The sequence below is a fragment of the Mirounga angustirostris genome, unplaced genomic scaffold, assembly GCF_029215605.1.
Source record: "Mirounga angustirostris isolate CCGP_5_RB_7025 unplaced genomic scaffold, mMirAng1.0.hap1 SCAF_1, whole genome shotgun sequence".
NCBI classification, from domain to species: domain Eukaryota; kingdom Metazoa; phylum Chordata; class Mammalia; order Carnivora; family Phocidae; genus Mirounga; species Mirounga angustirostris.
In genome coordinates, this window is record NW_026991709.1 from 125,594,571 (window position 1) to 125,618,484 (window position 23,914).

At 51.1% G+C, this 23,914-nt stretch overlaps 1 protein-coding gene across 1 annotated transcript in view; it reads left to right on the forward strand.

Moving 5' to 3' along the window:
- The window catches only part of SLCO2A1 (solute carrier organic anion transporter family member 2A1), an 84,850-nt gene that overhangs the window by 52,782 nt on the left and 8,154 nt on the right, over window positions 1-23,914 (forward strand). The window contains exons 4-11 of the mRNA XM_045903755.3: window positions 11,197-11,424; window positions 12,312-12,410; window positions 14,496-14,632; window positions 16,368-16,446; window positions 16,982-17,146; window positions 18,157-18,346; window positions 20,542-20,707; window positions 23,041-23,204. Of these exons, the coding sequence (XP_045759711.1) occupies window positions 11,197-11,424; window positions 12,312-12,410; window positions 14,496-14,632; window positions 16,368-16,446; window positions 16,982-17,146; window positions 18,157-18,346; window positions 20,542-20,707; window positions 23,041-23,204 (1,228 nt within the window). The remainder of the gene's footprint in view (window positions 1-11,196; window positions 11,425-12,311; window positions 12,411-14,495; window positions 14,633-16,367; window positions 16,447-16,981; window positions 17,147-18,156; window positions 18,347-20,541; window positions 20,708-23,040; window positions 23,205-23,914) is intronic.

Below are 23,914 nucleotides of genomic sequence, written 5' to 3' on the forward strand. Positions count from 1 at the left end.
AAGTCGGCCCCTACACAGACAATGGATGCACACAGGCAGGGAGCTTCCTGTAAGATAAGAGGTGGGGTTGGATTGTATTTTTGAAGCAGTCAAGAAAAGAAAGGGAAGAGTCAGCTTTCTAGTCCTTTATTCATAAATGTGTCAGCTCGTCCATGCTCATTCATCCCAAGGGTGTCCCTGAGAAAGAGGGTGGTAAGGAGGCATAAGGAAGGGAAGCCTCAGGCTCCTGAGTGACTGTATTTCTTCCTCAGTGGACAACACACAGGGCCTAGAATCAGCTCCCCAAGCCCCAGAGCAGAACCCACTCCCCTGAACTGTGGGAGCCACTCAGGGTCCTTCCACTGAGGGAACTGCTCATGGCAAACAAGCTCAGGGCTGTCCAGTGGTGAACAGCCAGCTGTGGTGTGAGATGGGTATGCTTAGAAGGTGTTCAGGGCAGGGCGGGGGGATGTGTGAGTGTGTCTGTGGGGTAACTGTGTATCAGTGTGTGTGTGAGGGAAGGTATACTGGTGTGGACGGGAGGTGGATGTATGTGGAGGTGGGAAGGGTGGGGGTGGGGCTGTGTGCGAGGGAAGAAATGCGGGGGAGGCGTGTGGAGGGTGTAGGGGGACCGTGTGGATGTGTGGAGTGTGGAGATGGGGATGTATGTGAGAGGGAAAAGTGTGTATGGCAGGGGTTGGTCGGGGCGTGGAGGTGGGGGTATATGTGGGGGGGGAAGGGGTAAGTGTGTGTGTGTTGGGGGGTGAGTAGGTGAACAGTTGGGGTAGAAGTTGTACAACCTGGCCAATTGGATCTATTTAACCTGAAAAGGAAGAGAAAACAACAAGAGGGGGGAAAAAAGTCACAAAACACATGGGGGTGATTAAATCAACTGAGAAAAAAATAGCCCCAAACAGATGAGCACAGCAAAACCTAATGAAATTTGATGTGGAACATTTTTTAATGCATAGTGTAGGAAAGAATAGAAACCAATGGGGAGAAATGATAGAAAACACTAGACTGTGGTGCTGAGCATTAGGGGAAGGCCAGGGAAGGAGCTGGGACTCCTCAGGTGAACTGGTCATTTCCATGGCAACAGGACCATGGCCTCTCTAAAGGCCCCAGCAGTTGATATGAGAGTAGTTGACCGTCAGGTTCTCTTAACATCTGCTTTGTGGGCAAGCCACAATCTCTCCCCTTGGCCAGCCTGGAAATGAGAGCCCCTTGTTCTCCTAAGTCTCCAGCTGAGGTCTGAGTAGGGACCTGAGTGTGGCTCCCCCTCCCAGTAAGGCCCACAAGGCTTGTTTAGTCATTTCCCCTGTTCAGGAATGAGGCTGGGGTGGCAGACCTGCTTGGGTCTGGGAGGAGGGGCAGTGCTGTATGGCAACCTGCATCCTGCAGGTTGTATCCTGCACCCTGCTCCCCTGGGGAGAGTCACTTCTCCAGCATTCCCAGCTGACTTGGATGTCTTGGGCGATGTGGGAGGTTGCAGGGGGGGGGTCTCCTCGGGGGAGTCGGCACACAGGGTGGGAAAGAAAGGGTGGTTACTATTCCAGGGGTTTTGGGCACCCCAGGAAAACTGTTAGGGAGTGAGGGATAGCCCTACAGAAACAGTGTGGGTCCCTGTCCCACTGGGGATTATGGCTTGAAGAAACCATTGACCTCTCCTGCAGGAGGCCTGGGGCTCCCTGAGGATCCCTGGAGGACACAGGGAGGAACTTTCTGTGCCACACCTGGTAGAGCAGAACTGTTGGCTGTGCCCAGATACCTCCTGTGGCCCAAGGGTTTGAAATGGGAACCACCAGACACATTTGGGTAGTGTACCACCCACCAGGAGGCAGGAAACCAGCAAGAGACAGGGACAAAAGGACTCTTCAGGATTCAGAGCTTGGATTGGCCACCATCAGAAAGGATGCGAGGCCCAGATCTAAAGGGGGAAACAGCACAGAGAAGTCAGGACCACCATGAGTGTGCTAGGAGGTGAGGCCTGTGGGAGGTGATTAGGTCACCAGGGTTGTGCCCTCATGAATGGGATCAGAGCCCTTATAAGAGGTCAGAGAGCTCCCTCACTCTCTTTCTGCTTTGTGAGGGCATAACAAGAAGTTGGCAATCTGCCACCCAGAAGAGGCTCTCATCAGAACCTATCTGTGCTGGCTCCCTGATCTCACACTTCCAGCTTCCAGAACTGTGAGAAATTTCTGTTGTTTACAAGCCACCCAGTCTAGGGTACTTTGGTATAGCAGCCCAGACTGATTCCATTTGATTCATTCTCCTTGGTTGGAGCCCCTCCTTATAGCCTCAGGCCTAATTTTGAGTTTTCAGGTTTTGGACTGTCATTCTTTCTTTTTTTTTTTTTCCCTCTCCTTTTTTTTAAATTAACATATAATATATTATTTGTTTCAGGAGTACAGGTCTGTAATTCATTAGTCTTCTATAATACCCAGTGCTCATTACACACATGCCCTCCCCAATGTCCATCACCTAGTTACCCCATCCCCCCACCCACCCCTCCCCTCCAGCAACCCTCAGTTTGTTTCCTATGATTAAGAGTCTCTTATGGTTTGTCTGTCTTGTTAACTATTCCTCCCTGTTTTGTGTCATTTGTGTCATTCACAAATTTGTCAGCTGTTACTGCTTTCACCCAAGCCTGTGACAACAGTGTTGAGTGGTGTGCAGTTAGGGCCATCTCCCGGGTTGCACTGGCCCATTGATGTCAGCCCTGGGCACGCTTTGAGCCAGTTCTCCCCAGAGGACTCTCCAGCCACGTGTCCGCATCTTGTCTACCAGGATATCATGACAGGCTTGTCAAAAGGCTTCCTCCAGTCAAGTAACACCATGTTACAACTTCCTGCTGGTCTACGAGCCCGACTAACAGAGGAAATGAGGTTGGTTTGGCATGACTGGCTCTTGATGAACTCATGTTGGCTCAGCTCATCATTTTTTTTTTTTTTCCAAAGAGGTCCTCATCAGCCTATTGAATAAATCTGTGAAGAGTATGTTCTGCTTCACTCCCAACTGGAGGGTGCATATTAAGCTCACATCTCTTCCAACATTTTAAATGGCTTTAAGCCACCATCCTTCTCACTCAGGTATATCTTCCATCCCTACTGTGCACTAAGAAACAGTTTGATGATGAGCCAAGCCAGGTGATGCCTTCTTCCTTGGCCTGGTGGCAATTCCTTAGGGCGCAGGGGCAAGGGTGTGCGTGGGGAAAGCTCCTCACCAGCAGGGTAACATCCAGTCTTGTTTCACCGCGCACAGTGGACCTGCCCTCTCACATCTGGCCTCCTCAATACAAGTAGGCATTTTCCCCAGGGCTCCCTCTAGTGCTGGGGTGATGGTGTGTGAGGGATGACCAGCCAGCCTCAGCCTCAGAACTAGTCTTACAAACTCAGTCGGAGAGCAGAACACAGGATCACTCTCCTTCCACTCCCTGAGCTCACTCTTTTCTTTCAAAGATATGAATCCATCCTCTCCTGATGATCAGCACTGATCTTACTTGTCTCTAGTTTCTAGACCCAGCCCCCAGGTTCTTAGAAACCTGGGCTTTATTGCCTGTCTCCAGGGTTCCACCTTCTCCCTTCTTCATTTAAATTTTTCAGTTTCTGGCCTCTTTGGATGAAAATTGATATTATTTGATCACTATGTCCCAGGTTATAATATACCCATTATTTTAATCCTAATAAGAATATCACAAGGTAGGTATTATATCTGTTTTGGAGATGAAGACATTGAGGTTCTGAGAGGCCCCCAACCAGTGAGTGGTAGAACCAAGATTTGAACTTGATTTGTCTGGTTTCAAAATATGAATCCCTTTCACTACCCCCTGATGTGTCTCAGGCTGTCAGACTTAACTCTGTCAGTTTCTGCTGGTGCAGAAGAATCTGTTCTCCTAGTTTCCCAAAACGAAACTCAGAATACCCATAGAAATTTTTTTGTAAGTGGAGACTTAGTCTAGTTGGAATAGACCACATATTATTAGCGGGGCATTATGGAGTAACAAGGCTTTGTGAACTGCACTGGGAACCCAATCACTTATGATGTGTGAACAATCCACTTTGCAAACCACTTTGAGATCTCAAATCATCTGAGTTTGGGACAGTCTGTTCCAGGCCTGCTGGTGGGTGTTGCCAGAGTTTTCGGGAAGGACTGTTGAGTAGCTGAATTTAGGAAGATGAGGAAATAGGTCCTTCAGAGTGGAACATTCTGAATGAGGTTCCAGGGGTTTGCTGATAGCCTGAGGGCTTGGCATCTTGGCCTTGTTTCCAGAAAACTCTCCAGAAGCACCCCCCGGGCCTTTTCCTATTATTCTCTTACGGATTGCTTCTGAGGCTTGGGCCTTGCCTCACTTGACCCTACTCACCCATAAACCATGCCCCCTTCTGAGCAGGGAGGTATGTGTGGCTTTCAAGGAACATGACTTGAAGGAGAACTCACTGCCGCCCGTCTGTTCCCCAGAGGAACTCTCTTCTACCAGAATGATGAGCATGACTAGTCAAAGGAAAGCCCCATTTGCCATGGCCTTCCTATGTTTCTTGACCCTTCTAGGGTCCTCTCTCAGACCTAGTTTCGGATCTTTGTGCAGAGACCTCTTACATCCTTGGCAGCCCTCCAGCTGAGCTCAGCCTGGCCACACCTGGAATGTGTGTCTTTGAACAATGGAGTGGCTAGACCTTGGTCTGCCCAGATTTGTCCTGTCTCTGTAGGTCCCATTCTGGGGAAGTAGACCTTCCTGCCACAGAGTCCCCTATCTTTCCAAGCCCACTGAGGGGTCCAGAATTAGAACTGAAACTCTGAATTTAAATTGTGGAATGAGTCAGAGGGTTGACTCACGTGCAACTGGGGTGGTGCTGGGGTAGCTGGAGGAGGAGAGAGGTCCCAGCCTGTTTCTAGTTAGCATTTCACAGCCCTGTGAAAACTGGCACAGCCAGACTTCTGGGTCTTGTGGGAAAAGAATGTGCTCTGATGAACTTGAGCCTTCCAGAAGTCTGCCTCGAGGAAGATGAGAAACAAACTGACATCCCTCTAATGAACAGATTCCCCTCCCTCCCTTTCTCGGGGCCCTCCAAGAGGGAGGAAAGCGACCTTGGGTGGGCAGGCAGCCTCTGGAGTCTGTGGTGGCTGGAATAGACAGGCATTTCTCTGACCTTACCACAGGATTTAACATGGTGGGAAGGTCAGAGCTAGCAACATCAGAAGAGGAGGGTGATGTGTTTCCATAAGTCAATGGAGAGTAACTGGGTAGAGGGCCTTTGCTGGAATGCTTGAGGAATGGGGAGAGGTGGCTCTGTCTCCTTCACATGGGCCTGAGCTCCTAAAGGAAGCTGAGAAACCACTCCAGGGAGGAGAGGGGTGGGGTGGACCAAAGAAACTGAGTCCCCCCCACCCACCATCAGTTTTGCCAAGGTCTTCTGACACAAGGTCTTTTCCTCCCCCTTCTTCCAGCCCTTGGACTCATCAATCCCTGTCCTCTAGATTTTTGGGAGAAAAGCCTAATGGTCTAAATTCTAGAAGACTCCGCTCTCACCAGAGGAAGCCGGCCATGTTTCCCCACTGCCGGAGTCCCAGACATGAGTTCTTGGGAAGCCCACACTATGCCTGTCTCTGGCATAAACACCTGTGCCCACATTGAGGCAGGGAGCAGCAGGTCCTACCCACCACCGCACCCCGCTCTTCCTGGCTCCAGGGCTCCCTGCCCCCAGGACAGCCAGCTGCTGCATCCCGACGGGCGGGGCTCCCTGGTGAAAGAAGCCTTGTCCTCTGCAGGTGAATTTCGCATGAGTCACGGCCTGGGCCAGGGTGGATTTGGCCCCATTCAGGGCTGGCATAAGGAAAAGAGAGTTCAAGAGATCTTGAATCAATTTAGCATGCGGAAGAGCCAGAAAGGAACTCCATAGACTTGGAGTTGGGGCCAATTGACTATATTTTAAAATACACATTTTAGTAAAGGTAGTTCCTGACATGGAGTGTGACATTCTAAAAGTTAATGTAACACACGAGCCCCAGAGGGTTTTACCTCCTGGACGTTTCATCAGGTAGAATTTCGCGAGGATTTTTATGGCACTGGTGAACTGTGCCACGCGCCACGGGAAGACCAAATAAGCCAGTCAACGTTTTCCTGATCTTCGATGACCATGACATGCTCCACAGAAAATAATGTTGCCAGCCAAGCTGGCAACAGTGTTCTAATAAACGTAAGTGTAGTAAAATAACAAGAATCCGAGAAATCAAGGACTAGAGCTCTTAAGAGAAACAATCTCCAGGCCTTCGTTTGTCATGCGCTCCTGCAGCCAGCCTGGCCTTGCATGTCTCACACGCATGCCTCTGGGCTGTGCGTCCCGGAGCTGGCCAGCCCTCCCTGCCCCTCATGCAATGCATGGCCTCACCTATTTTGCCACCAAAATAGCTCTTTATTGGGTCAATTCCACTCCCTACACATGGGCCTCGGATCTTGCAAACTGGTCTTAATTCCTCCAGTTGTGTTCGTGATCTTGACCCTTCTGGGGTTTTCCTTAGGATATAATCCGTGCCCCTTCCCAGGACCCACAAACCCTCCAGGAGTGGCTCTGCCTCACCCCGCTTTTACCTGCATGCCGCTCATACTGAACTGCATTCTGTGCCGTGGAGCATGTCACCCACATCTCTCAGCCCCTCCACATTGCTCTTCCTCAATCCTCCTCGCTGCTCTTTGTCTACTCCTATTGCTTCTTAGCTCAGGGCCACTTTCTCCGGGAATCTTTTCCCAAACCCTCTCCCAGTGATGCTGGGTTGATGCTTCTCCCACACGCTCCCTGTTCTCTCCCGACTCGGTGTGGAGCAGGCTACATTATGCTTTATTGTGGTAATTATATATATATATATATATATATACACACACACATAACATTTACCGTTCTCACTATTTTTTTTCTTAAGATTTTCTTTATTTATTTGACAGAGACAGACAGCGAGAGCAGGAACACAAGCAGGGGGAGTGGGAGAGGGGGAAGCAGGCTCCCCACTGAGCAGGGAGCCCAACGTGGGACTCGATCCCAGGACTCTGGGATCATGATCTGAGCCGAAGGCAGACGCTTAACGACTGAGCCACCCAGGCACCCCCATTCTCACTATTTTTAAGTGTATAGTTCAATGGCATTAAGTACATTCACACTATTGTATGACCATCAACACCATCCATCTCCAGAACTTTTCATCTTTCCCAGCTGAAGCTGTACCCGCTAAACACTAACCCCCCATTCCACCTCCCACCCAGCCCCCAATAACCACCATTCTACATTCTGTCTCTGTGAATTTGTCTATTCGAGTCTCTTCATATAAGTGGAGTCTGCAATGTTTGTACTTTCTCTTTTTTTTTTTTTTTTTAAGAATTTTATTTGAGAGAGAGAATGAGATAGAGAGAGCATGAGAGGAGGGGAGGGTCATAGGGAGAAGCAGACTCCCCGCTGAACAGGGAGCCCGATGCGGGACTCGATCCCGGGACTCCAGGATCATGACCTGAGCTGAAGGCAGTCGCTTAACCAACTGAGCCACCCAGGCGCCCTGTTTGTACTTTCGTGTCTGGCTTATTTCAGTTAGCATAATGTCTTCAGGGTTCTTCCATTTTGTATGTAGCATGTGTCAGAATTCCCTTCCTTTTTAAGGCTCAGTAATATTCCATTGTACGTATCTATCACATTAATTGTGTTGGTGGACATTTGGATTGTTTCCACCTTTTGGCTATTGTGAATAACCCTGCTATGAACGCTGGTGTACGAATATCTGTTAAGTCCTGTTTTACATTCTTTTGGGTATATACCCAGAGGTGTAAATGCTGAATCATATGGCAGTTGTATTTAAAGTTTTCTTGAGGAACCGCTGTACTGTTTTCCATAGTGGCCACACCATTTTGCATTCCTTCCAGCAGTGTACAAGGGCTCTAACTTTTTCCACATCTTACACAAACAACACGATGTTTTCTGTTTGTTGTTGTTGATAACAACCATCCTGATGGGTGTGAAAGGGTATCTCATTGTGGTTTGGATTGGACCAGACAATGCTGTGGTCGCTTCTTCAATGAACTGTGTACCCCAGTAGGCTGAAGAGTTTGTAAAGGCAGCACCTGTGCCTCTCCATCACCTCCTGTCCCCCACCCCAGCAGAGTGCCGGCCCACAGTCACTATTGGCTAAATAACTGACCAACTGAGGATGAATGAAATTTGGCCCGGGAGTTTTTTCAGGACTCAGCATTTAAGCTTTCCCCCTGTCTGGATGACGCTGACAAGAAGACATCTTGCCCTCCCTTGCTGTTCCTAGGATAGGCCTCCTGTTCAATGGGGGAGCCCCGTAGGTCAGCAGTTTTCAAATGTATCCTATACAAACACCAGTGTAGAGGACAGGTAAGAGTGGGGCCAGGCTGGACAGAACATGTGTGCCTGGGGGAGGGAGAGGGCAATGAGGAGAGCAGACCCGCCGCCACCCCACCATCCAGGGCAGCCTGGGGCAGAGTTGAGCATAAGGGACAGATCTGGTCTGCAGCCCTCATATTTCCTCTTTGTGGGGCTTTGAGGCCCACAGAGATCAGGGCTGATACCCTCTCTGGGAGGACCCCAAATGAGAATTAAAAGGAATTAGGTTAGTATGAAATGAACAAACCCATAGAGCAAGATCAGTGATATCAGTGATGTCCATTGGCTTGGACAAGGTAAGAGAAGAAGGGATCTTTTTTTTTTTTTTTAACATAATGTATTATTTGTCTCAGAGGTACAGGTCTGTGATTCATCAGTCTTACACAATTCACAGAGCTTACCATAGCACATACCCTCCCCAAAGTCCATCATCCAGCCACCCCATCCCTCCTACCCCCCTCCCCTCCAGCAACCCTCAGTTTGTTTCCTGAGATTAAGAGTCTCTTATGGTTTGTCTCCTGCTCTGGTTTCTTCTTGTTTCATTTTCCTTCCCTTCCCCTATGATCGTCTGTCTTGTTTCTCAAATTCCTCATATCAGTGAGATCATATGATAATTGTCTTTCTCTGATTGACTTATTTCGCTTAGCATAATACCCTCTAGTTCCATCCACATCATTGCGAATGGCAAGATTTCATTTTTTGATGGCTACATAATATTCCATTGTATATATATATACCACATCTTCTTTATCCATTCATCTGTTGATGAACATCTAGGCTCTGTCCATAGTTTGGCTGTTGTGGACATTACTGCTATAAACACTGGGGTGCACATGCCCCTTCAGATCATTACATTTGTATCTTTGGGGTAAATACCCAGTAGTGCAATTGCTGGGTTGTAGGGTCGTTCTATTTCAACTTTTTGAGGAACCTCCATACTGTTTTCCAGAGTGGCTGCACCAGCTTGCATTCCCACCAACAGTGTAGGAGAGTTCCCCTTTCTCCGCATCCTCGCCAACATCTGTCATTTCCAACTTGTTAATTTTAGCCATTCTGACTGGTGTGAGGTGGTATCTCATTGAGGTTTTGATTTGGATTTCCCTGATGCCAAGTGATGTTGAGCACTTTTTCATGTGTCTGTTGGCCATTTGGATGTCTTCTTTGCAGAAATGTCTGTTCAAGTCTTCTGCCCATCTCTTGATTGGATTATTTGTTCTATTTGTTGAGTTTGATTAGTTCTTTATAGATTTTGGATACTTGCCCCTTATCTGATCTGTCATTTGCAAATATCTTCTCCCATTCTGTCGGTTGTCTTTTGTTTTGTTGACTGTTTCCTGTGCTGTGCAAAAGCTTTTTATCTTGATGAAGTCCCAATAGTTCATTTTTGCCCTTGCTTCCCTTGCCTTTGGCGATGTGTCTAGGAAGAATTTGCTGTGGCTGAGGTCGAAGAGGTTGTTGCCTGTGTTCTCCTCTAGGATTTTGATGGATTCCTGTCTCACATTTAGGTCTTTCTTCCATTTTGAGTCTATTTTTGTGTGTGGTGTAAGGAAATGGTCCAGTTTCATTCTTCTGCATGTGGCTGTCCAATTTTCCTAACATCATTTGTTGAAGAGACTGTCTTTTTTCCATTGGACATTCTTTCCTACTTTGTCGAAGATTAGTTGGCTATAGAGTTGAGGGTCCATTTCTGGGGTCTGTATTCTGTTCCATTGATCTATGTGTCTGTTTTTGTGCCAGTACCATACTGTCCTGATGATGACAGCTTGTGCTCGCTTCAGCAGCACATATACTGATGATGACAGCTTTGTAATAGAGCTTGAAGTCCGGACTTGTGATGCCACCAGCTTTGCTTTTCTTTTTCAACATTCCTCTGGCTATTCAGGGTCTTTTTTTGTTCCATACAAATTTTAGGATCATTTGTTCCATTTCTTTGAAAAAAGTTGATGGTATTTTGATAGGGATTACATTAAATGTGTAGATTGCTCTAGGTAGCATAGACATTTTCACAATATTTGTTGAGAAGAAGGGATCTTATGGAAGGGAGCCCTCAAGATCTCTCAAGGCCTTGGAGAGCAGACAGTGCTGATTGGTTAGTGTGGGCCAAGTTAAAAACAGCCGCATGGAGTGGCAGTCCAGCCTGGCCTGGTCCCCACAGCCACAGGCTGCATGGTGCTCATGGCACGCTGGGAGTCTCTGGGACCCTCACAGAAGGGTCTCAAGGTGCAGCCTGGCTCCTGTGGTGCCCATTTGTAATAGGAGGGACTAAACTAGACAGTCTCAAGTCCTTTCCAGCTCCCCAAGTTGTAGGATTCTTGGTTGCTGCCCACATTCAGTAAGGACATTAAATGCCTTTGTGTGACACACTGCCAGGCTTATCCAGGAATCAGGCTCCAAGGGTCAAGACACAGGAGAGATGCATCCCAGGTGGGGCTGACACTGTCTTCTGTGAGACAGAATGGCCTTTGTCGTGCTAAAGAGAACCACACCCTGAGGACCTCAAGCTTGAGGCTGCGCATGGGGCACTTCAGGCCAGCAAGCCTGGGTTTTGATCCTGGATCCCCCTTTTTCAACTGGGTGACCCTTTCCTCCGGGAATGACAGTATCAGCCTCCATGCTCAGGCCCCCGCCTGTACTCGTAGAGGACAAAGAATGGATAACCATGGGCGGAAGATTCGTCTCCCACCCAAGAAGGTCTGCTCCCAGAGCAGGGAGGCCACACTCTGACCTCTGTGTCTATAGTCACTTCCCAAAGGCCTGAGAGGAAGGGCAGGTTTGGAGGGCAGCTGGTGGAGCCAGGAGACCGGCTGGTGACTGGCATGCCCTCTCATTGCAGGGAACAACAGCTTCTTCCAAGCTGAGCTCTGTCAGAAGAACTGGCAGGACCTGCCCCCCAGCAAGTGCCACAGCACCACCCAGGACTCCCAGAAGGAGACCAGCAGTATGTGGGCTCTCATGGTGGTCGGCCAGCTGCTGGCAGGCGTTGGGACGGTGCCCATTCAGCCGTTTGGAATCTCCTATGTGGACGACTTCTCTGAGCCCAGCAACTCACCCCTGTACATCTGTGAGTCACAGGCTTGAGGAGGGCAGCAGGGAGGGGGCCCAGTCCTGAAGTGGCCTTTGCTGAGGCCCTGAGGGGCTGAATCGAGGTCGGACCTTCTTTGCTCCACTAAACACAGCAAACGAGTGCCGAGGTTTGGGGAGCAGACAGATCTGGCTGGAAGGCCAGCTCTGTTACCTACAAGCTGTGTGATCCTGGGCAGGTGGCTGGGCCCCAGGGTCCCAGGTTCCCTCGCTTGCAGAACGGGGCTAATAGTATCCATGCCCTGGGCAGCTGTGGGATTATATAAGTAATGTAGGTCACCCCTTAGCCCCACGCTGGGCACAGGGGAGCTCCTTATCAGCTCCTGGAGCTATTGCTGTCCAGTCCTCCAGGCACAGGCCGGGGTACCCGTGTCTTCCTGACCGTCCACTTAGGGACAGGACAGCCTCAAGGAAGGACAAGCAAAGCAGATAACCAATGACCACCTGACTGCCCCCATCCTTCCCTTAGAACAAGCCACACTGAGCATTCTCGAGGCCCACGCCCCAAACCAGACAGAGCACCCGCACTGGCTCAGTAGCCCCACAGCTCCTGCCAGGGCCCCCAGCATCATACTCGCAGGAAGCCTCGCCCACCAGCACACCCGGCAGGAATCTTTAAGTGCTGGAGAGGCTTTTCCTCCTGGCAAGTGGATCTCTCTGGCTGGAGGAGAAACAGCTTTGGTTCTGCACATCTCAGGATCTTGAGTGATTCTGGTCTTGTCTATGGGAAATGCCCTCAGTGCGGACTTGTTAGGGCCAGGGGACAGATGGCATGACATCTCAGGAATCCCTCAGCTAGGGAAAGAACCTGGGGCTGCCACACTCTCTCAAGCTCCCTCAGCCTCCTTTGCCTGCTCCCCTTTCCAGCCATCTTATTTGCCATCTCTGTATTCGGACCGGCCTTCGGGTACCTGCTGGGCTCCGTCATGCTGCAGATCTTCGTGGACTATGGCAGAGTGGACACAGGTGAGTGTGTGCAGGGAGTGTGCAAGGATACTTGTCCTACCACTGGTTCCACGAAGCAGCCTCCCCGGCCCCAGCCAGGCAGGGCAGAAAATGAAGCTTTAACTCCAGGTGCTTGGGCCCTCTCCTTCCCTCACTCATTCACACCTGCAGAGCCTCAGACAGCCAGGAGCAGACCGCGTGAATCTTCTGGCACAGGACCCTTTCTGTCCTCAGGAAGTTGGTAGCAGGAAACCCTGAGACCTGGGGCAGGGCCTCAGCTGTTGCCACCACAGCTGCCCATCTTGGTGGTGCTATTAAAAACAGTTTTATGGTCCTTGGACTCTAAGGTGGTGTTTAATTATTTTAAGAAAAGATTTAATAAGAGCTCTTTTGAGGATCAAAAAAGCACTACATAAAATATACACATGGATTATGATTCACATCATGCTTAACAATGTGGGCACTGGCAGTAAACAAGCTGTGTCTAATCCTGGTTCCACCTCTCACTGGCTGAGTGATCTTGAGCAAGTATCTAGATCTTTCTGTGCCTCGGTTTCCTCGTCTATAAAACGGGGCTAATGATAGTAAAATAGAGTCGTTGTAAGGATTAGAACATGCCTGATATATATTAAGAGGTTTACAGGTATGAGCTCTTATTCTTCACAAAATGGTATGGACTAAATCACTGTGTATCTTAGAATGAAGAGGACATATGGTCTGTAGACCAGGGCACAAACACTGAGGTAACCCCTCATGGAACCAGCCCCCAGTGAATCCTGCAAGAGCTCATGGCCTTTGTAAGCTTGTCCTATGCCACCCAGCCTCCCAGAGGGCAGGGAGAGCCAGCACTGTCCCAGAGGGGCAGGCAAAGTGCTTTGGAAGCTCCAAGGCAGGAGACAGTGCTCCTGCCCGAGGTGGTCAGGGAGGGCTTCCCAGGCAGCTGACATCTGCATTGAGCCCCATCGGTGGGTGGGATTTCTGCCTTCCAGGTGGAGAAAAATACTTGGACAAAGCCAAGAGGTGGAACAGGTGTGGAGTGTGGTGGTGGTACAGAAAGCTCCCACTAGCCAGAAGATGTGGCTAGAAGGCAGATCTGAGCCAGACTCTTGGGAATAGTACTCCCACCAGTTCCTGGCACACAGATCAGAGCCTGCACATCACACAAAGAATGTGGACAGGCATTAAAGCCACCATGCTGCCAGAGTCCACAGACTCCTGTTCTCGGGGACCATCAGACCATGATGTCTTCCTTGAGGTGTCACCTGCCTTTACTTCACATGACAGGGAAAAGCCCGGGGGAGCTTTCTGCCTCAGGGTCAAGCCACCTTTGCCCTTTTACTGGCACTTCCTGAATTGGTTCCTGTCTCTTGGTTGCCCAAAGAGACTTGCAGCTGAGCTCCCAGTACCAGGGCCAGTGCCCAGCGATGCCTGGCATTGCTTGGCTGAGGGCCATTCTGCTACCTTCTTCCTCCTTCCATGCCCACATAGTTTCTTTACAAAGAGAGACACAATGGCAGACTCTCAGATGCGGGTGGGAGACATTGCCAGAAGTATCTCTTTTGGAGGCTCAGCAGCCCACTCTGATGATGGTTGTTCCCTCAGGCTCCTAAGGATTATGGGGCCTCCTTTCTTAGGGATCAATAAAGTTGGGAGGCAGTAGCAGTCAGTGGTTAAGAGTGCAGGCTTGGACACCAGGGAGACATGGGTTTAAAACTGACCAATGAAATAATACTTACCAGCCTTGACCTTGGACCAGTGCAAAGCTAACGTCTCTGATCCTCAGTTTTCTGATTGGTTGGAGGTGGGTGGATGCAGCCTCCTTCATTGTTATTTCTACCAAGGGTTGGGAATAAAATAAAGTGAGGCCAAGGTTCTGATTCCTTCAGCCTGGGGATTCTCTGATGCTCTGCTTTATGCTCAGTGGTCACCATGCTCTGGAGACCAGATGGCCTGGAGAGGGAATGTTGTCTTGACTCAGATTCTAGCTCATGGCTTGCCTCTTCTGCATCATGGGAAGAAAGTCCCCCTGATCAAAGGCCCTCTTTACAGCAAAATGAGAACCCACATTCATCCAGAAAACACTGTTCCCTTTGCTTTCTTTCCCAGCTGCCGTTAACCTGAGCCCTGGAGACGCCCGGTGGATTGGAGCCTGGTGGCTGGGCCTGCTCATCTCCTCAGCGTCCTTGGTTCTCACCTCTTTCCCCTTTTTTTTCTTTCCTCGAACAATGCTCAGGGAAGCGGAGGTAAGGTTCTGAGAGCCCATGACTCCCTGCCTATCAGAGTTCAAGAAAGGGAGGTGTGGGAAAAAAATAAACTGAACTGAGAAGCAAATTCTGGGTGAAATCTAAACAAGTTATATGATGCAGGACTTCTCAGAGGCTTTGAGAGGTGAGAGTGCTGGTGAATTTCCAAAAGACGGTCTCCCCTTACCATGTCAGCATCTCAGGTATCAGGAGGGTTCCAGGGAACGCAGTTTGGGAAACACCAAGTTCACAGTGAAGAGCCAGGAAAAGCTGAATATATGACCTGGCACAGTTGGCCCATCACGTGTGAACCTGCAGGACTGAGTTGGAAGGAGACCCCCTAGAGCTGAAGAGCGTGAGGGCGAGCTGAAGAGCGAGCCGACTGTGGGCAGATGGACCTTCTGTGTGTCTGCTGGGGAAGAAGTCAGAAAAGGATGAGAATGGAAGACAGAGACGAGAAGTCTAGGAGGGGCTTTGATGTTAGGCCTAGGGTCTAAAACTTGTTCCGAATCCATGAAGTTCTGGGGTGCTGCAGTGACTGGGTGACCACGTAGGGGGCACCATGGCAGCTGGGCTGAGGTCGGGGAGTCAGGAAGGAGGGGAGGCTGGCCATCTGAAGAGGCCTGTGTAGAGATGGGGGATGAGGCTGAGCGCCAGGGCGGGGGCTGCTGGGCAGCCGAGGCGAGGGCAGGGAGCGGTGTTCTTGGAGAGGCTGCCAAGGACTGAGCGGTGGACAGATTGGAGGAGAAGGGGGCTGAAGTGAGCCAGAGCCAGAGCTCAGCGTTTGGCAGTGAGGTGTGTGAGATCTAGGCCGAGCTGTGGGAAGAGGGGCGGGAGTGGGAGAGCCTCCGCTTGTCTTGGGGAAGAATTTCAGAGGTTGTCAGTGCATTACGGTGGTTTGGGGGTCAGGCAAACCTGAGTCTGAGTCCAGATGCTGAGTGATCTTGGGCAAGTTTCCTTGTTTCTAAGTTTCCTTTAAAATACTGGAGATAGAGCATAAGTCTCAGAGGAGGCTGTGAGGAGTGCCGATGCGTGTGGAAGGCTGGGCATGGTGCCTGGTGTGGAGTAAGCACTCAGTGCGTGGGAGCTCCCGTGCCTGGTAGTATGTTCTCCAGGGGAGCCCCAATGGCATCAGGGCTCGGGGGGAGCCTTGCACACCTTGTGCAGGGGTTCAAAGCTGCAGCTGACGAGTTCACAAGGGGTAGGCGAGCTCACTGAGGTGGTATGGGTAGAAAGTGTGGGCCAGGGGCCAGGATGGAGCCTTGAGCAGGACTCAGCTTTGGGCCCAGAAGGAAGCAGGAACTCTATAGAGGAGACAGAAAGAAAGAGCTAGAAACAGAGGTAATTCTAAACCAGTGTATCCCAGAAGCCTGCGGCCCCTGGAATCTGAGGACGGGGAGGAATTGTAGCCATGACAGACAGACAAGGGGTGAGATCTGATCGGACACCTTTTGGCATCAGTCAAGGGAAAGTTAGATATGAATAACATGCCCAGGGGAGTGTCGGGAGGCATTGTCGTGGATGTGTTCTGGCCGGCAGCCACAGCACTGGGCTCACTGACATGCAAGTAGCATTTGCTTCAAGAGAGCATTCTCTGGGCGCCCTCCCACCCACACCTGGGGCAGCTTAGTGCTGCCCGCCCCTGAGCCACCGAGACCAGGAGGGGCAAGGGCCCAGGGAAGGGTCACTACAGGGAGCCTACGCCTTTAACGTTCACCCCCTTTGCCGCCTGCAGAGGTCTCCAGCCATAGTGGATGAGGCAAGGAAGATGGACGAGGTCAAGCCAAGAAGCTCCCTGGTGGATTTCATTAAACGTAACTAACTGACCCAGCAAAGTCCTGGGGGGCGGGCCTGGCTTGCAGTGAGGGTCAGAGGGTATCCCAGCCCATGTGGTGTGGTGTGTGGTAAGGGGCAGTAAGAGCAGGTGGTCCCATCTCTCAGGAGGGGTTCTGCCAGGGGTCCTGGTGACTGCTTCTGTGCAGGTTCCAGGAGACTCAGAGCTAAGCAGAGTCAGCCCCACCTCCATGGTCCAGCCCCCGTGTTCTCTCCTCTCCTTTTACATGGAGGTGGCTCTCATGTGAGGAGGATGTTCCCAGTGTTAGCTCTATTTCTATCCAGGCTTCGCCTTATATCTCCCAGGCACGTCCTCACTTTACTTAGCCCATTGGCATGTTCAGTGGGAGTCGAGCGGCTGTGTGCCCCTGGCCACTGAACATCTTGGTGCCTCAGATCTGCCCTGAGGAAGAGAGGAAGGCTGCCTGGAGGAGGAGAAAGGGCAGTGACTAGTCCCAAGCTACCCGTGTGGTGACTGCCATGAGGGCCCGGCCCCTGACAGCCATCTGTTTGCAGGCTTTCCCCGCATCTTCCTGAGGCTGCTGATGAACCCACTCTTCATGCTGGTGGTCCTGGCCCAGTGCACCTTCTCCTCTGTCATTGCTGGCCTCTCCACATTCCTCAACAAGTTCCTGGAGAAGCAGTATGGTGCCTCCGCAGCCTATGCCAACTTCCTCATTGGTGAGTCTGGAGGGTGGGGGTGCTGCAGGAGCTGGGGGGCCCTGCCTGGGCCCTGCCTGTAGGAGTGGCTGGCCCTCCTCCACCCATCCAGGGATGGGCGAGGCCAGACCGGACACAGACAAGAGCCAGAGGAGGACTGGCCCAGAGGAAAGAATTTTAAGGACATTTTTCCTGGTTAGCAATCTAGAATGTTCTTGGCAGATCTTTGGGGCCCCTATCATTCCAGGCAGGAGTGGGTGGAGGCTAGGGTCTGCCTTCCTCCCCGTCAGAGGGGCTGGAAACCTGACAGCCTCCCAAGGCCCTGACATCATCAGGGCAAACAGAGGAAAGAGAGAAGGTAGAATTTGGGGTTAGGCAAAATGCCTCGTGGTTTTTTTCCTTTCTTCACCAAGGACTCAGATACATTTACTTGGGTAAGGAATATGTGGCCCAGTGATTCTCTACCCTGGCTGCACTTTAGGATTCCCTGGACAACTTTTAAAAAATACAGTCACCCAGGCTTCCTGCTCAGTCAATGAAAGCAGAATCTCTGAGTGGGGCCCAGCGTTGGTATTTTGTGCAGCTGACGTTGAGAGGCACTGATGTGGTCCCACCAAGTACCAAAGTGAACTACAGAGCCCAATCCACAGGTGAGCCTGGCCATATGGATGTGGCAAGGTGGTCAGGGCATTGGCTGTGACCTCATCCCTTTAGCCTTCAGTCACCAGCTAGCACATCAGACAGCGACACCACCGTGGGACCCATGTGGTCACAGTGAGAATGCAATGAGGGGCCAGGTAATGAAAGGTGCTTAATAAATGCACCTTCAACCCACATCCCTCTGGCTGCAAGGACTCCACTTGTTTCTTTATTCTTTGCACAAGCAGGGCAAAGAGTTATTACCACTGCAATTGAATGTATCAAATGTTCCTTCAAGTAGCCATGCCCCTTTGTCCATGGTTCAGCTCAGTGTCTGTGCCCTGCCCCCACTTCCAGTCCTGTGCGCCCAGACAGCTTCTCTTTATCTGTAGGTGCTGTGAACCTTCCTGCCGCAGCATTGGGGATGCTGTTTGGAGGAATCCTCATGAAGCGTTTTGTTTTCTCTCTGCAAACCATTCCACGCGTGGCTGCCACCATCATCACCATCTCCATGGTCCTTTGCGCCCCTCTCTTCTTCATGGGATGCTCCACCCCCACTGTAGCGGAGGTCTATCCCCCCAGGTAATGGGAATGAGAGGTGAGAAGATCCCCTTTGCTGAGGCCAGAGCCTGGATCGGGCTGCCATACGCTTTCCTATCTGCTTCCTCAACTCTCTTCTCTCCTTTTCACTTTTTGATCTAATCTCTTACGTGGCAACTTAGAAAATGAGGTCTTGAATCATATGCTCAATTATGAGAAGAAATCTGAGGGTCCTAGTGGGCCAACAGCAATCAGGGTCAGGGTTCTGTTTTTTAAGAAGCACCAAAAACTAATGAGTTTGGTTTAAGGATAAATCTGTAGGGCTGTGAGCCTCAAGAACCAGGAAATAAGCTATGTTTAGCATCAGCTCTATGCTGGCTACAATTACAAAGTCTCCTTGAGCTGCTGAAGAAAGATGAGAGAAGGAGACTTGAAAAGATCTGGGAAAGAATAATGCAAGTGATGGCAGACTCAAAAAATTAGGGCAGGTGAGGAAGAGAGCAGGTAAAGTACACCTGTCAGTTTGCATAAAGCAATCTGGTCCCAGGTTTTAAGTCTGGCTTCATGTTCAGGAAGAGCTTTAGAGGCCCATGAGGGGAAGGTGCTGAGCAAGGAGCATTTATTTTTTCCTGGGTGCCCCTTCCAACCACCTCTTCTTTTAGGTTTTGCCTAATGAGGTTGCAACGTTTGGAGAAACTGTACCTTTCAGTCTTGGTGTTTTCTCTTTTTCTTTGAAATACCATCTTTTGTCTTTGGTGGGTGAAGGAGAGAAGGGGCACAAGGGAAGGGAGAGTTGCTCAGGGCAGGACCCCCCACCCAGTTTGTATTGTTCTGCAGGCTGACTATGGATTGAGAGAAACCGAGAAGACTTTGAGCCTTCAGGTGGTTCTCACTAGGAGCTTTTTTAAAAAAGATTTATTTATTTAGGGGAGCCTGGGTGGCTCAGTCGGTTAAGCGTCTGCCTTTGGCTCAGGTCATGATCCCAGGGTCCTGGGATCGAGCCCCACATTGGGATCCCTGCTCAGCAGGGAGTCTGCTTCTCCCTCTGCCCCTCCCCCCGCTTATGCTCTCTCTCTCTCTCTCTCTCAAATAAATAAAAGAGAAGGAGAGGGAGAGGGAGAGAGAATCTCCAGCAGACTCCCTGCTGAGCGCAGAGCCCAACACAGGGCCAGATCCCAAGACCCTGAGATTATGACCTGAGCTGAAATCACAAGTCAAACACCTAACTGACTGGGCCACCCAGGCGCCCCCCCCAACCCCGGGGAGTTTTTAGCACAGGGCTTTGTCATCAGACTGGGGTGAGTTCTGGCACAGTGCTTTGTCGTTGGCGAAAGTTACTTTTCTAATCTTCAGTTTTCTTGTCACGAGAGGAACGTGATTTAACTGTAGAGTTGTCATGATGGCAACATGAAAAGTCTTGGGCACTGTGCCTGGCACATAAGAGATACCCCATTAATGTTAACCATCAGCAGTGTAATTATTTTAGCAGAGCCCTGGTCTGCGATTTGTCAGCCTATCCCAACCCCCTCTCCCCGCAGAGAACAACCGTGACTGTCAGATGAGGAGGATGGTAGGAATGGTGAGATCAGCTGGTGAAACCCCCTGGATTATGGTGCAGGGGGATGCAGTGACCAGGGGCCCCAGCCTTCTGTCAGCCCAAGCCCGGGTGGAGGAAGAGAGAAAGGAAATATTGCCTGTGACTTTGGTGTAGTATCTGCCATCTCTTTCATCGGAGTCCTGGTTGGGTGGTTGGTTGGTTGATTGTCTTTTTTTTTTTTTTTTAAGATTTCATTTATTTATTTGACAGAGAGATCGCAAGAGCAAGAACACAAGCAGGGGGAGTGGGAGAGGGAGAAGCAGGCTTCCTGCCGAGCAGGGAGCCCGATGCGGGGCTTGATCCCAGGACCCCGGGATCATGACCTGAGCCAAAGGCAGACGCTTAACGACTGAGCCACCCAGGCACCCCTGGTTGGTTGTCTTAATGCCTTTCTGCAGTGTGGGGTTTGCTGACCAGGTCTTTCTGGCCAGCACTTGGTGGGTGCCATGAGCACTGACCAAGCAGGGCATTCACCATTGGCCCCAACAGGCGTAATTCAGATCCCAGGGTGGCACTGGCCCAAGACAAACGGAGACACACAGGCACACGAACCAGGCGGGGAACTCACGCTGGGCTGGCGTGGGGAGGTTTTTCTTTGGTCTTGCTTTGTTTGATTCCCCATTTCCTGTTTTGCTGGCAGGACATCAAGTTCTATACATCCGCAGCTTCCTGCCTGCCGCAGGCACTGCCCGTGCCCAGACTCTATCTTCCACCCGGTGTGCGGAGACAATGGAGTGGAGTACCTCTCGCCCTGCCATGCTGGCTGCAGCGACGTCAACATCAGCTCTGTGGCCTCCAAGCAGCTGGTAAGGGCCGGAGAAGGCCCGTGGGGGTGTTTGCGCTCAGCCCGTGCCCTCGCACACTGCTCCTCAGCTCCAGGATGGGCAGAACGCCACTCGCTCCCAGCCTCGTGGCTCTGGGCCACACCCGCCCTCTCTCCACCTCCCCTTCCCTAAGGTCATGACCAGATGCCTACAGCCCAAAGTTAATTAAAGTTTGGCTGATGTTCAAAAAAAATTCACATTCCTGAGCCCCAACAATGCTCAGAGCAGAAAGGAGCCAAAGCAGTCCTTCAGCTGAGGCCTTAGAGTCTCATCCTGATGGATCCTAAGGGGCATCTCTGGGTCCTGCATCCTGCCTGTGTGGGAAGCCATAAGGACAGGCCCAGAGAAATCGAGAGCAGAGGGTCTTCTGTGATCTGAACCCGGAAGGTTAGAGCTGGAGGTGTGATCTAGGGCATTTGGTTGAATCCCTCAGCCCTGATGTGTAGCTATACAACTGGCCTAAAGTCATGCAGCTATTTAGGGGCAGCTGTGGGACTAGAACCCAGGACCCTGCCTCAGTCTGGCGCACATCTGTTCAAGGTCATGTATCTGCTGGCCACCGGCCTTCCACTTGTGCAGCCCTCGTTCACTGGGCCCACGAGGTGAGGTTCTACCAGCCCTCAGAGGGCTATGGCTCCCGACTTCTAGGGTCAAGCAGCAGCAAACCAAGTCAAGACATCTGTTCAGCTATTCGGCAAATACTTAGTGAACAGCCAGCACAGCCACGGGTGTTGAGGACTCAGTGCTGAACCCATCAGACAAGGTCCTGCTCTCGTCGAGTTTGCATTCTATCAAATAAATGTACAAGGTAGTTTTAGAATGTATCCCATGCCACGGAGAGACTTGATGACTAGACTCTCTAGTTCCTGGGGGCCTCCCTGTGGAGGTGACATTAGAACTGAACAACCAGAAGAAGAAAACCTTAGGAAGGCCTGGAAGTGAAGCCTTCCAGGTAAAGGAACAGCAAGTGCAAGGCCCAAGGGCATGACAGAGCCAGGCACAGGAGAAAGCAGGGAAGGCCAGGGTTGGCGCTAAGAGGCATGTCACACCCAGGCCAAGACTGGGCGGGCCGGGCCCAGGAGTCGGATGTACCTTCTACTAAGAACAGTGGGAAGTTCGTGCAGTTCTGCTAAGGATGCCCTAAGGAGAAGAATGTGCCTCATTACCTTAAGCCTGTGTGGAGGGCATGGACAAGGCTAGCCCCCGCTAGGCATCCTCTTCCGAGAGCACAGGGCAAGGCTACTCCCACAGCCACTTCCGTGGGCAGAGAGAGAACAAAGAGCGCAAACAAGGTGGTCTCTCCGTGGCCTTCTAGTCGGAGGGGTCTGTGGTGGCTTCTGTGGTTTTCTTATCTTTATTTACTTACTTCTGACTCATCTACTTCCAGAAATCATCTTGACAGGTTTCCAACAACAGCACAAATCCACTAGCATAACATCAAGAAAAGACAGTAAATTATAAGGGGGGAAAAAAACCTTATGTTAAAAAAATGCAGACTGACGGAAATAACAGCCATATTATATAGAACTAACTTCTGAGTTTCCTGGCAGCCAAAATAAAGAGGGTGCATAGTTCCTGCTGTTGGCCAGGAGGAAGCATACTAGCTCGTTAGTTCCATTAGCAGTTGTAACTGCTATGGCACTTAAATGGTCCCAGGCTAGGCCATCAGACGCTGTGAAAAGTAAGGTGAAGACCCCCTGACACGGGCAGTGGCCCCCAAGGCCAGTTGTACCAGAGTACTGTGCCATATGAACTTGCAGCCTGGAGCCAGGGGCCTCCTTCCCTAGAGTCCTTCACAGACAGGAGTTCCTCTCAGGCAGGAAGCTCTGGCAAAGGCCTGACAGATGAAGAGCTCAGTGGGTTCCACTGGGTTCCCACTGCTATCTCCTCCTGTCTATCCTGTCCTTACCTTCCCTGAAAGAAGCACACAAACAGCAAACACAGCACCCACAGAACCACTGTGGTGACGCACAGGGCGGCCTGGCCCCAGAGAGAGCCCTCCTGGCCCCCGGTCCCAAGCTGGGTAGGCCTTGCCTGGCAATAGGGTCCCGCATGTCCTGCTGTGGGTGGAACTTCGGGAGGGGCCCAGCCCCTGCTCGATGACCGGTTTTGGTGAAGACGGTTTTGATGGCCTAAACAGTGGTCAGAGGTGGTATCCGCGGGGCACCTCCAAAACCTCCCTGGGTCTGCTCTCCAGCCTCCACACACAGCATCGCCCGAGGGACTCTGGCTGGAGCTGGTACCGGCGTTTGAAGTGTGTGGTGGTGCGGGTGATGATAGCAGATCTCCCCCTCCCCCTCCCTCTCCTTTCCAAGACGTATCTGAACTGCAGCTGTGTGACTGGGGCGTCCACTTCAGCCAAGTCGGGATCGTGCCCCATCCCCTGCGCCCACTTCCTGCTGCCGGCCATCTTCCTCATCTCCTTCGTGGCCCTCATAGCCTGCATCTCTCACAACCCGCTCTACATGATGGTTCTGCGGTGAGTGCGCCTCTCGGTCCCCCACGCTCCCTGCTTCTGTCTCTCCTCCTTTCCTGCCACTGAGAGACCCCACCCCCAGGAGGGCAGAGCCACGAATGGCTGAGCCTCCGGGAAGCCAGGCTGCCTGGCTCCACACTGTGGAAATGCCTGAAGATTCACATATGTTTAAATCCTGAAAGAACTAAGAGGAAGGAAGAGAATTCCGTTAGATGTACAAAATCAAGGGGGGGAAAATGTGGAAAGTTCAGAATGAGGGCTTTGAGAAAGGATGAAAATAAGAAAAGTGTGCTAGGAGCCAGGGCCAAGTTCTCAGGTCAGAAGAGAGAGGCTGGCCAAGATGGGAGGGGAGAGCAGAGGTGTCCCCTTACAGTGGCAGTGGAATGCCTCTGAGGTTTTGAGAGGGAATTGACCCTTCCTTCACCTCACCCTCTGCCAAAGAGAAAACAACATTTCAACCAAGTTCACCTAACCCACCCCTGCCCGCCTCTTTCCTGTCCTCACCCCTCTTGAGAGCAGAGAGGGAAAAACACAGGATCTGGATTCCCAGTGCTAGGGTCAAAGGCCCAGCTCGGCTGTACACTGGCTGGATGTCCTGGAATGTTGCCAACCTCACTGAGTCTCAGTTTCCTCATTTATGAAGGGGTTCATGATATTGACCACAAGGGACTAGTGTCAGGATTACCTGATAAATTGCTTTGTAGATGTAAGGT